Raw genomic sequence first — 14,565 nt, 5'->3', positions numbered from 1 at the left:
AGGAATTACTCTTCTAACGTTGTATAGTTTTTTAATATAGATGGCCTGGCCTTAACCAGACCTGAAGGTCTTCCCTGTTACATTCCTGTTGGGACTTGCCCAAGGATCCCACATCTTTCTCTATGATGGCATCTGCCTGATCATTTGGCTCAAGTGCCAGGACTGCTCATACTGCAGCCTGGACCTGCAGGAAAGTTCATTCTTGTGCTAGAAATAACAAAAGTAGAAATCTTCCATGTCACCTGATAAATTGATAAGAACAGCCAAAATGTATTCCTCCTCCAAAACCAAAACAAGAACAAAGGCAAAAAATGGGAAAACAGAAAGCAAATAGTAAAATCATAGAACTAAATCAACCATATCAATAATCTGTACAATAATTAGATGTAAATGTACTAAAATGCCAAGGAAAGGGCAGAGAGTCTCAAGTGAATAAAAAAGCAAGAGTCAACTATATGCTGTCTACACTAACACTCACTTTAAGTATAAAGACATAAATAAGATGAAAGTAAACGGATAGATAAACATATACCAAGCTAACAAGGGGCATAATAAAGCTGCATTGGCTACATTAATATCAGATAAGGTAGACTTCAAGAGAAAGGGCGTTACCCAAGCTAAAGAGGGAAATCCAAGCGGATAAGAGGACCCGTTCATTGGGAAGTCATAATAATCACACATGTGTATGTATCTAATAACAGAGCTTCAAAAGAGTTGAAGGAAAAAACCGACAAAAAGGAAAGAACTAAACTAATCCATAACAATCACTGAAGATTTTTACACCCCATGCCCACCAGTGGATGGTATAGCTGGACTAAATGGTAAAGAAATATATAGAAGATCCGAAGAGCATTATCAACTCCCCTGACGGTAACTAACATTTATAGACACTAAATGCAACAGCTGCAGCACTCACATTCATTTCCAGCAAGCGTGGTACGTTCACCACGATAGACCATATGCTCACCCTTCAAACAACGTTAATAAAACTTAAAGAAGGTACAGAGTATGTTCTCTGACCACAATGGAAAGAAATTGAAATAAACAACACTGAGATAGAAAAATCTCAAGTATTTGGAAATGATACAACACATGTGTAAAGAATCCAGAGGTCAAAGAGATATTGCAAAGGAAATTAGAGAACATTCTGAATGGAATGATAATAAAAACTAAATATATCAAAACTTGTGGGATATACGAAAGCAGTGGTTAGAGGAAGATTTATAGCTTAAAACACATATTGTAGAAAAGAAAAACGTACAGTGGGGATTACATTCAACATTCTCATGGCCTTGTGGTTACAGTGCAGAGTATGAGCATTGCAGGCCAAGGGACTCCTGGTTTCCCTGTCTACAGGCTCTCTACTCCCCCTTCCATGTGGTAGGCCAAATATCTTATAAAACACAAATCTGATTGTGTCCCTTCTCTGCTCTAGACCCTCCCATGGCTCCCCATTGCTTCAAGGTGAAATTCAAAATGGACCTTGGCAAGGTTGCTCCCGCTCACCTTTATCTCTCATACTACTACGCCCTGTTTGCCACTGTGCTTCATCCAGCTTCCTGAACTGTCCCCTTGAAATCATGAGTTTTTCTCTCTTTTTTGCCCTAGAACTAGGGTTACCAGATAAAATGCAGGACTCCCAGTTAAACTTGAATTTCAGATAAATAATGAACAACTTTTTAGTATAAGTATGTCCTCAACATTGCATGGGACATACGTATATACTAAAAGAGTATTCACTGTTTATCTGAAGTTCAAATTTAACTGGTGTTAAATTTTTTTTTCTAAAGATTTTATTTTTCCTTTTTCTCCCAAAGCCCCTCGGTACACAGTTGTGTATTTTTAGTTGTGGGTCTTTCTAGTTGTGGCAAGAGGGATGCTTCCTCAGCGTGGCCTGATGAGCGGTGCCATGTCCACGCCCAGGATTTGAACCGGTGAAACTCTGGGCCGCCGCAGCAGAACGCGTGAACTTAATCACTTGGCCACGGGGCCGGCCCCAGGTGTTAAATTTTTATTTTTTATTTGCCAAATCTGGCAGTCTTCCCCAGAACTAGCACATGGTGTTCCATCTGCCCTTTCCCTGCTTTTTTGCATGGCTAACTCCTTTTCCGGAGTCAGGTCTCAGCTTAGAAATAATCTCCCCTAGGCGTTCTCCCTCCCCCTTCCTCACACTGAGGCTACAGCCCTCTCATTAGTGTGCCAGAGTTGTGACCACCAGGCAGGCTGGGTCTATCTCATTCACTGCTAACTCCTCAGCCCCTGGTATAGTGTCTAGCACTTGGTGGCCACTCAATAAATACTTGTTGAAGGAATGAGTGCTAACCTAGGTCCTCACTCAGGGATAAAGAGCTGGCCCACTTCCTGCCTTGTAAGCCTGGGGCCCTCACTTTGGGGGACAGGGGATGCATCAGTTATCATCACCGCAAACAAACTACTGCAAAAGTTACTAACTTAAAACAAGAGTAATCATGTAGTTTGCTCACAAATCTGCAAAATGGGCAAAGCTCAGCAAGGACAGCTTGTCTCTGCCCCACGCAGCATCAGCTTGGATTGGAGGATCCACTTCCAGGATGACTCACTCACATGCTTTCAAGTTGGTGTTGGATGCTGCTTCTCTCCACATGTGCCTCTCCACAGGGTGGCTTGGGCTTCCTCACAGCATGGCAGCTGGGTTCCAAGAGCAAGTATCTCAAAAGAGGACATGGCAGATGCTAGTCTTTTAAGGCCTGGATCTGGAAACTGGTACAGTGTCACTTCCACAATATTCTATTGGTTAAGCAGTTGCAGAGTCCATATTCAAGGAGACAGGACATAGACTCCATCACTTTTTTTTTTTTTTGAGGAAGATTAGCCCTGAGTTAACATCTGCTGCCAATCCTCTTCTTTTTGCTGAGGAAGACTGGCCCTGAGCTAACATCCATGTGCATCTTCCTCTACTTTATATGTTGGACGCCTACCACAGCATGGCTTGCCAAGCGGTGCCATGTCTTCACCCAGGATCCGAACTGGTGAACCCCCGGCCGCTGAAGCCAAACATGCACACTTAACGGCTGCGCCACCAGGCCGGCCCCATGACCCCATCTCTTAACGGGACAAGCGCTAAAGAATTTTCTGATTATGTTTTAAAGCCACCACAGGGGAATATACTCACCACAAAGAAACTGACACAGTCCATCATCTGTACCCAGACTGTTGGATGACAGTCCATAGGATGCCTTTCTCTCCACAGGTCAGTGGGTAGCACGGGACCAGTATGTTCATGGCAGCTTTGGGGTGGATAAGGCAGGAGAGGGTGGGGGAAGGGGGGGAAGGAGAAACAGACAGACAGACACAGAAGGAGAGACACAGAGAGAGAGAGAGAGACGGAGAGAGAGAGACAAAGAGAGAGGTGTGAGGAGGAGATATGAGTCTTTCCTTGAAGGATGAAGCACCCAAGCAACTCAACCAATGTAGGCACTTATGACAATCCCATCTGAAAGGAGGCTGCACAACTGGCACCTGTCATAGGTCCTTTGGGATGCTGTAAACAGAAATTCTGAAATTGAATTATTTTCCTTTGGTTTTGAAATTTTTTTTTTAAGATTTTATTTTTCCCTTTTCTCCCCAAAGCCCCCCGGTACATAGTTGTGTACTTTCAGTTGTGGGTTCTTCTAGTCGTGGCATGTGGAACACCACCTCAGCATGGCCCAATGAGTGGTGCCATGTCCGTGCCCAGGATCCAAACCGGTGAAACTTCAGGTGCCAGTTTTGAAAATTTTTAAATCTAAGCTGACGGAATAGTAAAATGAACAACCCACACATCTGTCACCTAGTTTCACCAATGGTTAACATTTTGCCATATTTACATCTGTCCAGTGTGTTTAGTATATTTATGATGTGATGCAACCATCATTATTATTTAATCCTGAAGCATTTTTTCAGACATTGTTGCTTGTTGCAAGTGAAGGGGTATGGTGCTCCTGACATCTAGTGGCAGAGGCGAGAAATGCGGCAAAAATCCCAGGAGAATTATCTGGCCCTGCTCCCCACCCCCAATGTCTCTACACAATTACAGCACCATCATCCCATCTAATGAAATCAACAGTAATTCAGCAGTATCGTCCTCACTTGTCTTAAGAATGTCTTTTTAGCATTTTTATTTTAGCTCAGGAGGCAAGATTCACATCTTGCATTTGCTTGTTAGGTCTTTTTAGTTTCTTTTAATATAGAAGAGTATTCTCTGCTCCACATTCAGCCTTTTTGTTTGTTTTTTGTGTCACTGGTTTTTTTTTTACTAGCTCAGGCCAATTTTATAGCACCATATTCTGGATTTATCTAATTGCTTCCTCAAAATTAGTTTTTTTTAATACAGTAATACCAACGCTTTTTCATTTTAATTTTTTTATAAAATTTTTCCTTCTTCTCTCCAAAGCCTCCTGGTACATAGTTGCATATTTTAGTTGTGGGTCCTTCTAGTTGTGGCACATGGGATGCCACCTCAGCATGGCCTGATGAGCGGTGCTATGTCCGCGCCCAGGATCCCAACCAGCGAAACCCTGGGCTGCCAAAGCAGAGTGCACAAACTTAACCACTCGGCCACGGGGCCAGCCCCAAGATTAGATTTATGTTAAACATTTTTGTCAAGAATCCTACATTGGTGATAACTGCATCACATTGGGAGGCCCATAATATGAGGTTGCTGTGCTATTTATGATGTTGAAATGGAATGATAATGTAGTTCAGAAGACAGAAGTAAGGTACAGCCTCCCATGCTCTACCCACCCAAGGGTGGCGTCTAGGTAGCTGCCCTAGATGGCTTACCCTTTCTGAAAAGTAGGGGTAGCCTGGGGAGGATGACTCTCACCCAATGGGGAATCCTCCAGCTCTCCTCCCTTCTCTTTGCTGCCCCACCTTCCAGGGTCAAGGGGAAGGCCCCAAGAGCTGAGGGTTCCCTTTGGCAACTTCAGGGAGTAGGCTCTAGCCCAGGTTGGCTGGGAGGACTTCTGGGACTTCTTCAGCTATTGCTTTGTTCCTAGGAAGAAGAAAACTGGAGGATAGAAGTGGGCCGAGTCCCTCAATCCTGGAACCAGGAAGCTGCAGGTGTGGGCCAGTGGGGGCTAGGAAACCGCAGGGCCCATGAGCATTCCTGTCATGAACTACTGTGCAAAAGCTGTACTGGAGGTCACTCCCTACCCTCCTCTTTTCAGGAAGCTCCCTCCACCTTTAGGAACCTCCTTTAAGTACCACCTCCTCCAGGAAACCTACCAGTATTGCAGGAAAAAGGACATCTTCCTGCCTGTTCTCACATTACTTTAGGCGAGGACAGAAATTCTATCCCATTATGTTGGAAGTGGGAACCTGACAACCTGCATAATGCTTTTTTGAGCCAACATTGAAACAGCATATAAAAATTCAGTTTTCAGGGCTGGCCCTGTGGCCAAGTGGTTAAGTTTGTGCATTCCGCTTCAGCAGCCTAGGGTTTCACCTGTTTGGATCCTGGGCGTGGACATGGCACTGCTTGTCAAGCCATGCTGAGGCAGCGTCCCACATGCCACAGCTAGAAGGACCCACAACTAAAAATATACAACTATATACCGGGGGACTTTGGGGAGAAAAAGGAAAAATAAGATCTTAAAATAAACCCGACAACTCAGTTTTCCGGTTTTTCTTGAAAAATCTGAAGCTCTGCCAACAGTGGGCCTACATCTCTGCTTGGTGTGATGGCCTCCCCTTTCAGACCACGCATGCATTCCACATCTCCCCAGTACTGAGTCCAAGTATGGCTTTTAGTCTTGCTCCTGCACCACTGCCAATGGTGAAATGGAGAACTAATTTTCTGTACCTGTGTCTCCAAAAAAAGTGTGACAATAAAACAGAGGTCAAAGGGCCATGTGCTTTAGGGAAAATAGGAGAAAGCATATTTCTTTGTGGAACTGAAGAACATTCCTGTGTTCTTCTAATGTGATCAAAGGGGTTTGTGTTAAAAAAAAAAATATGGTCACAAGTGTCATTGGGTCTTAGCATTGTGGTTGGGGGAGTTGGTGGAGTGACGACTCCTCGGTTTGACTCTTGGCTCCACCACTTACAAGCTATGTGACCTGAGACAAGACTGTGACAATACCCAGATGTCTCTGCAGTTTAAACCCTCTTTCAGCTCCTCAAATACAGCCCTACTGCTATCCTAGCAACAAAACACCTTGAACCCATGACTTTCAAGGGTCTGCTGAGGAAGAATAAGACCCCACACTCAAAATCATTTTTTCTGGGCTGGAAATTTTCCCAAATTCAACACCTGCCCAAGCCAAAACCCAAACCTGGCTCCCAAGGCAGATTTTTGGCCCTGACGTTGGCAGAGGGTGCTGGCCCATGTTACCCATTCTACCCCCAAGGCCACGGCAGGGGCAAGGCGTCTGGAGGTCAGGACTTTTGTGAAAGTCACAGGCTGACCTTGGGGATGCTCAGGGCCTGTAAGGGCTCAGCTAAGGTCAAGGGAGGACCATTAGGCCCTGCCCAAATCAGAGAAACTTACCATGAGTTCTCCAGCCACAGCCTTCAGCAGTAGATGCTAGCAGGATTTCCAAAATGAAAACCAGAGAATTCTAGGACAAAGGTGACTCTCTCCTGTAGGATGGGAACAAAGAAGCAGGAGGCCTCAGAGGCTACAGGAAGACAGTTTGGGTTCACAAAGGAAACAAGCCTCAGAATGAAACATTTACCACAAAAAGTGTGGACATGAGATGTAAGGAAACTAAAGATATCGGCTGGAAATGCGTTTAGCTGCAAGAAAGAGAAAATCTAACAGTAGCTTAAAAAAATATTTGTTTCATGTTCTTTGGGGTTTTTTCTTTTTTGAGGAAGTTTGGCCCTGAGCTAACATCTGTTGCCAGTCTTCCTTTTTTTTTTCCTCCCCAAAGCCCCAGTACATAGTTGTATATCCTATTTATAAGTCATTCTAGTTCTTTTACGTGGGATGCCGCCACAGCACACACCATGGCCTGATGAGCAGTGTGTAGGTCCGCGCCCAGGATCCAAACTGGTGAGCCCCAGGCCGCAGAAGTGAAGCGCACAAACTTAACCACTTGGCCACAGGGCCAGCCCTGTGTTTCATGTTTGTCTCATGCAATAAGCTGTCAGGAGGTTGGCAGACCGTGGTTGGTGCTCCTGCTTTACAACACCTTGAAGGCACTGTCTACATTTCTTGTCTGCCATCTTTAGCAAGTTAGTCCATCCTCAAGGCTGCTGCCTCATGGTCATAAGTTGGCTACTAGAGCTCTAAGCATTATATTCACATTCCAGGCAGGAAGTTGAAGGGAAAAGAAGAAAAGGAGGTACCTCTGCCAGGGAAGCAACTTTCCCAGAAGCCATTAGCATAAGTCTCATGGGTCACAATGTATCCCAGGGATACCACAAACTCTTAGGGAATCTGAGGAAGTTAGTCTGTTTAACTAGGCCCTGCCCCAAACAAAAGTGGGCTTCCTTTTGGAGGAAGGAGGAATGGGTATTAGGAAGGCAACCAGCTGTGTCTGCCATACCAAGTCCTTATAAAATCAAGAGGCATTGTATCAAACCTCATCTGAAACCAGCCCTACCTCTGGATTTTTCAGTTATATAGCCAATAAATTATTTTTATAATTTAAGACAGTTTGCATCAAGCTTTCTGTTAATTACAACAGATGTCATCTCACTGGTACTGTCTGGGTTTTTTTCCCCTTACTATTTTTACTTTGCACTTTTAAAAAACAACAACCAGTACTATTCTGCTTTTCTTCACATTTGTATGGATTTTAGGAAATTATTGCCTTTTCCCCTGGTGAAATAACCTACAAACAAAAAAAAAGAAGTAGCACCACAATGCAAAATCTGCAAATCCCAGGGCTCTTCATGGAGACAGTTTATGCAGGGCCTACAGGGGCAAAATTGGGAAGTGGCCAGTGGGGCCTCTGGGGAACAAGCACACTGTGAACTCCTCCTCCCATTCTGGGCTGGGGCTTGGTGCCTGGGTGACAGCTGTGCCCCAGAGGGACTGGTTTAAGTGGAAAGGTTATCCTTTCTACCCAATTCTCCCAGATGACCACTCCCCCACAGGACTCAACCTCTTCCCAGTTCCCATACCTCCACCCCATAAGGCCTTCTTTGCTGCTAGAGGCACAGAGGGTGGGAAGGAGTAAAAGCAGAAAGGAGTGAGTCCAGCAGGAGCCACTGTAGCTCTCTCCGCTTTCTTGAGCTAACCCTGGGCTCACTTGAACCTGTCGAGTTAGGCACCAACTCACTCCCGTGCCAAGCACCCCAGGCAGCATCTTCCTGCTTATGTCCAGAGTTCCTGCAGCCTCTGTTTTTACCCACACAGAACTTGAGTAGCAGGGGTGAACAGGTTGGAGAGCTCCCGGGTCTCTACCAGAAAGAGCAATTTCTAGGTTAAGACTCATTTCCAGGGGCCGGCCCCGTGGCCGAGTGGTTAAGTTCACGTGCTCCACTTTGGCAGCCCAGGGTTTTGTGGGTTCGGATCCTGGGTGTGGACCTAGCACCGCTCATCAAGCCATGCTGAACTAGAAGGACCTACAACTAGAATATACAACTATGTACTGGGGGGCTTTAGGGAGAAGAAGAAAAAAAAAAAGATTGGCAACAGATGTTAGCTCAGTACCAATCTTTAAAAAAAAAAAAGACTCATTTCCAGGTAGTCCAGTGATTCCTGCTGGGAAACATCTGTGTTCCTGGGGTTCTAGCTGAGCCGCTGAACATCCTCAGGGAATAGGGTTTCTCCTTCTATGGAGATGGATTAGGGACAGTGCAGAGGACACCCGGGTGCTCCCTCCCTAGCCCAACAGTGCCAAGCCTCTGTGGAGGGTTGCTGGGGACACAAATTGTACTTCCCCAGAAAGCCTGTTATATTCAGGGGTCCTCTCATCACCTAGAATGGGACAAACTCCTCACCACTTTGTGTGTGGGATTCCTGTGAGTATGGGGGCTGATGCCCTGTTTTGAACATGTTGAAGGTGAGGGCTCACCCTAAGGCAGAAGTTGGGGTGCTGCAACACCCCCAGAAACAGATGATTTCACACAGAAAAGTGGGATCTGGCAGGTGGGAGGAAAGACTGGTTACCTCTCCAGGTGTCTGGGGATTTGGATATTCTGGGTTGTGGATGTCTTCAGAAGGGGCTGGGGGAGGAGTATAGGATGGCCTTTGCCACCTTGGAGAGGCCCATGTGTCCAGACTGCAAGCACATCTCATGAGTCAGATTGGCTGGGCCTTTTTGTCTTTGTCATCCCTGGGCCTTTAGTGAAGCTTCATCTGAGCTCTTCAGCCACAGCTCAGCTGTTCTGGGGACCTCAATAAAGGGCACACTTCCAGCATTGAAGGGGAGGTCTGTGGAGGGAGGGGAAGAGAGAGTTACAGCAAGGCCTGAGTGGAAGGGGTGTCTCTGGGCCTGAGCCCCCTTACAGTCTGGGGAAGAGGTGTTCCATCCACCAGCTGGCCCTGCACTTCACCCCAAACCCTGGCTTGACTCTATGCTACACTCTCATTGGCAATAGGCAAGCCCACGAAGCTTGGCTGACCCCAGAATCAGGAGTTTCATGTCACCATGGCCTCTGACCTAGCCTTATAGTCTAGATGCCTTGGCATAGTGCTGGTCATGTAGCATGCACTCAATAAATAGTTCCTGAATGAATGGGAGAATGGCAAGCACTGGCATTCATGCAACAAATATGACTCTCCCATCTAGAAGCTCCTGATCACAATGAGACCCCTACAGCTGAGGGCTCAAGACACCAGCCTGAAATAACCCCGATCCATCCTGCTCCCCTCCTCAGATGACTGAGAGGGACCACGCCTCTCCAGGCAACCAGGGCACTTTCTGCCTTTTGGAAGTCCTACCCATGAGCCATAGGGGCAGGGACACTGCCCTAGGTGGGGATTTGGGTTTCAGAATGAAGCTGGACTGGAAGAGCCAGTTAGTGCTTGTGGCTCTGCTGCCCCCTGCTGGAAAAATCAGGAACAGCACCCTTGGGGGTGAGGACACGCATTTCCACTGTTGCCAAAAAGCATTGTCCTGGGAACATCATGCCAGCTTCTGACCAGTAAAATCATCCATACAACATCTGTACTCCTCAGCAGATTACACAGGCTCCTGAGGGGGCTTTATAGTCTACTAGATGTAGGCAACTGTGTTCATCTGGAGGAAGGAGAAACATAAGGATCGACAAACCCAAGGAAAATGGAAAATGATAGGATGACAGGAACTTAATTGTAACAAAACTTGATAAATCAAGCCAAAGATTGGTTATTTGCAAAAACTTATAAAATTTGATAAACCAATGGAAAGTTCTCTTTAGATATAGGTATATAGAGAGGGAGGTGTAACAAGAAACCCACAGGCCATGTTTCAGGCCAATTCAGTAGTGGTGGGAGGGAGGCTGAGGGACACGGCACTGGAGGGCAGAAGGAGGAAGGGGTGGGGCATAAACAAATGTTGATTTCTTCCTCTGGACTCCACTTGGGTTTATGGGTGGCATGAGTGCTGCTGGGCTCCTGTGGCTATGGTCTGAGCCAGTGCACACTCACAGTTGTACAATGTGAAGGTGGCTACAGATATTTGCTGACCAACTCACTGACTGAATCAACTCTAGGGACAGCTGACTCCTGGATCCCAGGTGAGCGAAAAGAGTCTACTGACTGTTTACCAGGCTGGGGTCCTTCAGGCAGGAACTAGGGTTGGAGCAGAGCCTGTGCCAGGGTTAAGCTGTATAACTAGGCAGCTTGGGAAACCGTGTGACACTTATGGGTCCAGGGAACTTACACTGTCCCCTGCCTGGATCTGCCTAACTCCGATTCAAGCTTCATGACTGAGTAAATGTTTCCTCCCCCGGGAAGCCTTCCCTAGCCAACTTCCTGTCCCCTCCCTCAGCTGGGGTAGGTGCCCATCCTGGTCCTACATGCTCCCGGGGCATTCTTCTATCAAAATACTTATCCCACTGCATTTTAAAAATTTTATTTTGTTTTTAATTTTTATTATGTAAAATTTAGAACATATACAGAAGTAGCTGGAATAGCATAATGAAGCTCATGTACTCATCACCTAGTTTCAACAATTACCAACTCATGAACAATTTTGTTTCATCTATATCACCTCCTGCTATTCCCCCTATCTCGGATTATTTTGAAGCAAATACCAGACTTCATATCATTTTATCAGTAAATATTTCATTATGTTTCTCTAAAAGATGAGTGCTCTTTGTTTTTTAAAAAAAGCATAGCCACAATACCATTATCACAACTAAAAAAGTTAACAAGCATTCCTTAATGCCATCAAATACCCAATGCTTATATTTCTCTGATCATCCTGTTGTGCGTGTGTGGTTTTTTGTTTTTTTTGGTGAGGAATATTGGCCCAGAGCTAACATCTGTGCCAATCTTGCTCTACTTTATATGTGGGACTACCACAGCATGGCTTGGTGAGAGGTGTGTAGGTCTGCACCCGGGATCTGAACCTGCGAACCGCACACCGCAGAAGCGGAACTCATGAACTTAACCATTACGTGACCAAGTCAGCCCCATCCAACTGTGTTTTGATGGTTGGTTTTCTTGACTGTCTCCCCCACTGGACCTGACCAGGGACTGTGAGTGCCTCAGCCTTTGTTTATCACTATTCATGGGGCTCATACACCTTTGTGCAAACACCCAGGTGAAGACAGCCACTGCTCTAAAGGTGAGCAAAGACACTGAGTGCCTGGGTGGGAGGAAGCCCCCATCAACAGAATATGAAGAGCTGTCCTTAGCATGGGTGCTGACCAGGCCCACTCAGGTGCCCAGAGCCCCCACTTTAACTCACCTAGGGCACTTTCCCAAAATCTACATGCAGTTCCTGCTCCACACCACCATCTCTTCAGCCAGAATCTCCAAGGATGGGGCCAGGGCACGATGATTTGGGGAACATTTGATATATTGCCCTTCCTGAGCCCCAAGTGGCCCAGCCATGATGGGAGAACACCTCAGTGCCTGACACCATCACCCTGCACCACTCTGAGAAGAGAAAGCCGTGCGGTAGACCATTGGGCCCAGCTATAGCCTCTGGGAGAGAAAGGTCAATGTCAACTGCCAGAAAGGCCTTGATACTAGGTCTGCTTTGTGACAGAGTCACCAAAACAGCCAGTACCATTCTTGGGGGAGAAATGAGGACTGGCTCCTTGCTGGATTATTCAGGGACCACCTCTTCAAAGAGGCTTTCCCTGACTCCCCTGACTCCTCCCATCCCCTCTTCCCCGGGCAGTAGGATGTAACCCTCCGAGCTCTTAGGATTGTTACTGAGCCAACTACTAGTGAGCCCAAGGCCAGCCTGATCCAAGAACAGACATGAGTGCCTATCTGTGGAAGAAGCTGCCACAGGCCCACCTTGTGCAGAGCACCTCCTCCCCACACAATTGTTGGTGCTGACACCAGGCCAAAGGCTGCCAGGTGACAACCCATGGTTTCCATTTGCTGCTGGGAGGACTTCTTCAGGCCTCCTCATAGTCAGAATAGCCTCTGTGAACTTGGGCCACAAACCCATCAGCCTCTTCATCTTCTTCCCACCACCTTGGGACAGCCCAGTTTGTACATTGAGGCCTTGAAGCTGATTCAGCCTACATCTCTTTCCCCAGTGGGCAAGTGTGTGATAAATAGCCCTCCTGAGGGGTGAGGGAAGGCAGGGGCAGGTGGGATCCTGTGTGTCCTACCATCTCCACAGAAGGGTAGTCCTTACCCTGGCCTCGTGCTGATGAGACTAGGCGTGGGCAGAGGCCTAACAACACAGGGCGGAAGGGAGCAGCCATTAGCACTAATGAGGCAGGCGGCCTGAAAGCTTTTTACTTTGAAGCTGCTCGCCCACCCAGAGAACAGTCTGTTCTGCCTCCTTGGCTTCCAGGAACCCCAGGCAGAGAGGGGTTTAGGGGCAGGAGGAGGGGTGGGGGTCTTGGAGAAGCCTGGATGGAGGAGGGGGAGGGGAGGCAGGGCTGAGGATGGAGGCAGGAGGGCCTAGTTTTGGCTAGGTGGGCTTCTCCCCTTCCCTTTTCTCCCCCAAAATCCCAGGGTCTAGGTCTGCATGCCACCCCCACCCCACTCTGGCCACTGGCCCATCACCCCCTTCAATGCCCCTGACCCAAGTTCCTGGAAGCAAAGCAAACAACATGCCACGTGGGGTCTGAGTGAGCATCTCCGGGGCCACAAATTAAATTAAGCTCTCAGGGCCGCCAGCCTTGTTATTGCTAATAGCTCCAGCTTGCCCACCTCCCAGAAACTCCCCACCCTGAAGAAATTTGGGGACTCTGGGGACCCCATCTTGTTCCCAAATTTTGATTGGCTCCTGGAGACCTCACCCAAAATTGGAGATGGGCACCCTCTTGTACAGCACCCAAAAGCCCAAGTTACATGGAGAGAGGCCTAAACTGTACCCCACCCTCTGGGGCCCCTCATGCTCTGGCTGCAGGGAACAGTCACGTGTGTGCCCTTTATTAGACCCTGCCATATAAGCCAAGGGCATGGGGTGGCCAAGAACTCTCGAGGCAAGGATCCAGCAAGCAGAGGTAAGTCCTCAGGTTGGGCAGAGACTCTTACTCTCTGGGGGGGCCTCTCACTGGGGTAGGGCACCTAAAGGCTGCTCCAAGGATGAGGAGGGACTAAATGGTGGGTCTTCCTGCTGAGCCAGGCCATGCTGACCGCAGTGCTGCTGAGCTGTGCCCTGCTGCTGACACTGCCTGCCATGCAGGGTGCCCAGATGGGCTTGGTCCCCCTGGAGGGCATCAGGACTGACCAGGCCCTGATCCCAGAGCTGCCAGGTCAGTGTGGGCATGGGTGGGGCTGGGTGGGGTTCAGACACCCTCTGGCCATAAACTATACTGCCTGGTACGAGTCCTCCTTCCCCCTTCCCAATCCCAGGCCCGCGAGGTGGGTGTTTTGTGCATGGGGGGGTTCTGCCCTCACATCATCTGTCCCAGGCCTGGGCATCCGGCCCCTACTGAAGAAGACAACTGCTGAACAGGCAGAAGAGGCTCTGAAGCAGGAGGCCAAGGCCTTGGCAGAGGTAACTGCTCAGGGAAAGGAGCCAGGCCACAGGCCTTGGGAGGGGGCATTAGGCATCATCCTCTCTCCACTTCATGACCCCCTCACCTACTGCAACACTGCAAACCATCTCTCCTCATGCTCTACTACCATCCTGCCTGCACTCAGGCAGGTGAGGTCCTGCCTTCCGAGGCCCATGCCTACGTTCCTCCTCCCCCACTCCTGTAGGTACTAGACTTGGAAGGCCGCGAGCAGCGCTCCCCGCGTCGCTGTGTACGTCTGCATGAGTCCTGTCTGGGACACCAGGTACCGTGCTGTGACCCATGCGCCACGTGCTACTGCCGTTTCTTCAACGCCTTCTGCTACTGCCGCAAGCTGGGTACTGCCATGAACCCTTGCAGCCGTACCTAGCTGGCCGACGTCGGGGTCGGGTCTGGGACAGGGACAGGGGGCGCGAATAAAGGATGGGACCAACCTCAAGGCTGTGGCGTTATTTTGAACTTGGCCGTCGGAGGGCGGGGTTGGGGGGAGGTCACAGCAGGGGTAGGGGT

At 48.2% G+C, this 14,565-nt stretch overlaps 2 protein-coding genes across 14 annotated transcripts in view; one reads left to right on the top strand and one right to left on the bottom strand.

Moving 5' to 3' along the window:
• The window catches only part of RIPOR1 (RHO family interacting cell polarization regulator 1), a 43,158-nt gene that overhangs the window by 27,956 nt on the left and 637 nt on the right, over positions 1 to 14,565 (bottom strand). For 2 of the 13 annotated variants that reach the window (XM_070500389.1, XM_070500401.1), the window contains exons 2-5: positions 9,083 to 9,346; positions 6,509 to 6,600; positions 3,152 to 3,266; positions 2,584 to 3,023 (exon numbers count right to left, since the gene is read on the bottom strand). In XM_070500389.1, coding sequence (XP_070356490.1) covers positions 2,584 to 2,623 — 40 coding nt within the window. In that variant the 5' untranslated portion in view covers positions 2,624 to 3,023; positions 3,152 to 3,266; positions 6,509 to 6,600; positions 9,083 to 9,346. Of the gene's footprint in view, positions 1 to 2,583; positions 3,024 to 3,151; positions 3,267 to 4,800; positions 5,012 to 6,508; positions 6,601 to 9,082; positions 9,347 to 14,565 lie in introns of those variants that run through there. The other 11 variants (XM_070500390.1, XM_070500391.1, XM_070500393.1 and 8 more) reach the window with 11 other exon arrangements.
• AGRP (agouti related neuropeptide) lies at positions 13,365 to 14,533 on the top strand. Its single transcript, XM_070500403.1, has 4 exons — positions 13,365 to 13,539; positions 13,662 to 13,791; positions 13,951 to 14,036; positions 14,243 to 14,533. The coding sequence occupies exons 1-4, from the start codon at positions 13,495 to 13,497 to the stop codon at positions 14,423 to 14,425; spliced, it is 444 nt and encodes a 147-aa protein (XP_070356504.1). The 5' UTR covers positions 13,365 to 13,494; the 3' UTR covers positions 14,426 to 14,533.

Source organism: Equus asinus, chromosome 28, assembly GCF_041296235.1.
Source record: "Equus asinus isolate D_3611 breed Donkey chromosome 28, EquAss-T2T_v2, whole genome shotgun sequence".
NCBI lineage: Eukaryota > Metazoa > Chordata > Mammalia > Perissodactyla > Equidae > Equus > Equus asinus.
The sequence above is the reverse complement of the archived record's forward strand: the minus strand, read 5'-3'. Positions and strand labels throughout refer to the sequence as shown.

Excerpts from the sequence above, each read along its gene's own strand:
- AGRP (XM_070500403.1), top strand. The coding sequence starts at position 13,495 with ATGGGGTGGCCAAGAACTCTCGAGGCAAGGATCCAGCAAGCAGAG. Across the intron at positions 13,540-13,661 it reads CAAGGATCCAGCAAGCAGAG|GCCATGCTGACCGCAGTGCT; the intron begins GTAAGTCCTCAG and ends CTGCTGAGCCAG. Across the intron at positions 13,792-13,950 it reads CCTGATCCCAGAGCTGCCAG|GCCTGGGCATCCGGCCCCTA; the intron begins GTCAGTGTGGGC and ends CATCTGTCCCAG.